The following is a 2129-nucleotide window of genomic DNA, read 5'->3' as shown; positions in this document are numbered from 1 at the left end:
TCACGATTTCAGACGTCCTGGGCAAACTCCGTCATAATGCAGCCTCGTAGTAAAAAAAGCATTAGATGAAAAGATTATAAACAACAAGTAATCAATAGGGTCCAGGACCATGAAGCTAGGAGTTACCAAAATCCCATTCTATTATTGCCGCTTCTAACACTTTAAGGCCATGGTTACTCTTGGTAGCAGAAAAAATTTATCCCTGTCTTGGCTCTTATTATCTGTCTGCCTCTTCCTCGTATGTTGCGCCCACGACCACCGAAGTCATACTGTCCATTTCCATTAGGCTCCCTCTCTCTACTCCTACTGCTGGGCTGACTTTTGGAGCCACAAACACGAGCATTGCCATTGTCTTGAGTATTACAGCCCTTCTCGCTTCGTACTCTTACTGAACTTTGATTTCAAGTTCTTCGGTAATGACAAAACATTGTTGACACATTTCCTATAGCTGAAATCATTCATGGCACCGTCAATAGTGATGACATAGAAGCATCGACCATCAAACGCTTTGTTGATTCTCACCTGAAAGGAATGTATACCTGTGCCAATCTTTTCAGAAAAATTTGGATGGCCCTTCTTGAGCAGATCCTCTAGCATCATGTGCTCATACTTGTTGATGTTGTAGTTAAGTGGCCAACCATTACGCAGCTGATCAAAGAACTTCAACATTTCTCTGGAGGATGTGAAGTGGCGTGGTCCAATGCTGGCTCCCTTACGGGGTGTCGATTGGTTACTGTAGACGTGGTCTCCAACAAGGCAAGCTTCCTTGGCTGCCTTTTTAATGCACGCAGGTGTTCGGTCATCTTTATTGATGACGCCGAAGCCACCATGAGCATCTTTGAAGGCTAGATCACCACCATCAATGAAGCCCACTTGCTTATGCAAGCACGCAAGACCAGCACCATCTTCAATGAGATCTTGGCCTTCGCACACATTCTCTTCCATATGAACATCTGCCGTGGTTTCCTTCCTTGCCCCTTCATCGTCACCAGCATCGCCCATCTGCTGATCTGCAGTTTTCATGTCGACGTCCTGTTCCAAGCGCAATTTCTTTCCAGCATGATCCGGCCCACCTGGCTCAGAATCATCACGGCATGCCCTCTTCTCGTCTGCCATTGCCTGAGAGACCCAAGGACCTGCGTGGTTGGCACAGTGGCTCTGCCCAGTGCATTTTGTCCTTCGTTTGAAAAGTAAAATTTAACCTACCCTTCCTCAAGCTTTTAGCCTGAGCCACACTGACGTTAGGATTTGAAGGCCATCCACATGTCCGGAGGGGTTGAACATGTCACATGAATGGCAACCCAAAACTTTATTCGCATGGTAGGAAAAAAAAAAAGTTGCCCGTCCACTCGAACAAGCAAAATTTTGTGAAGTTGATCCATTGAAGTCCAATAGCCTTACTTACTCAACCAAAACAAGATGTTTTGCTACATCTTATAAGGTGATCCTCAAAGAAAAAGTCAATGATGCCGAAAGTCGTAGAAGAGATGATGATGAAGACCGTAGTAGACATAATTGACACAATGAATGATAGCTGGTAGACATTATCAAGATTAGCAAAGGTATGAGAGATTAAGAGACAAGACAAAGAGGATCAATATAGAAGGGTTTGTAGGTAGCAGGATGGTCATCAAAGGACTCACAGAGAGCATGATGATCATAGGCATAGATACAATGGATATACCAGCACTAACGCAGGGGAGAGGGGGGTCACCCCAAATAATGCGAGTATAGCAATTAAGTTCAAACTAAGGGGTTTTTTATCGGGTAAAATTTAAAAATTAACAGAGTTACATTTACAGAAGGGGGTTTGGAAAGAAATCTATAAGTTTTCCAAGAAAAATGATTTTTTTATTTACCTCAGAGCATGTAAATGTCCGGGCATTCTTAATACCCTTTGAATGCACGTGATATAAGTGATTTCTTGTAAGTGACCCCCCCACCCCACCCCGGCGGCCCCCAAGGAGGGCAGTGATGAGATGGAGCGATGATGTTTCAGGAGATCGCGGTAGACATGATTCAAAGGACTATGCGATCAATGTTAGATTTGTCATGTTTCTATAATGTAGCTGTGTTTTGGTTTCATGTACATTGTGGGTCTTAAATATTTTTGTATAGCCATAAGGACG

The 2129-nt window shown here is 43.6% G+C and overlaps 1 protein-coding gene across 2 annotated transcripts; it reads right to left on the bottom strand.

Annotated features, from left to right (window-relative positions):
• Positions 1-224: 224 nt before the first annotated feature.
• Positions 225-1221, bottom strand: LOC147423553 (uncharacterized). Of its 2 annotated transcripts, none has more exons than XM_086501715.1 (2): positions 523-1221; positions 225-448 (listed from the first exon to the last, which is right to left on the bottom strand). In XM_086501715.1, the coding sequence occupies exons 1-2, from the start codon at positions 1114-1116 to the stop codon at positions 443-445; spliced, it is 600 nt and encodes a 199-aa protein (XP_086357841.1). In that variant the 5' UTR covers positions 1117-1221; the 3' UTR covers positions 225-442. The 2 variants fall into 2 exon arrangements, with proteins under 2 accessions (XP_086357841.1, XP_086357840.1); XM_086501714.1 differs by having other exon boundaries at positions 540-1221.
• Between the last annotated feature and the right edge of the window lie 908 nt (positions 1222-2129).

The sequence above is a fragment of the Adiantum capillus-veneris genome, chromosome 26 (assembly GCF_014529385.1).
Source record: "Adiantum capillus-veneris isolate H3 chromosome 26, ASM1452938v2, whole genome shotgun sequence".
Classification (NCBI taxonomy): Eukaryota; Viridiplantae; Streptophyta; class Polypodiopsida; order Polypodiales; family Pteridaceae; genus Adiantum; species Adiantum capillus-veneris.
This window is presented reverse-complemented; position numbering and strand designations above follow the sequence as displayed.

Coding starts and splice junctions, on each gene's coding strand:
- LOC147423553 (XM_086501714.1), bottom strand. CDS start 1,116: ATGGCAGACGAGAAGAGGGCATGCCGTGATGATTCTGAGCCAGGTGGG. Junction 449..539: donor TTCTGAAAAGATTGGCACAG/GTATACATTCCT, acceptor GAATGATTTCAG/CTATAGGAAATGTGTCAACA.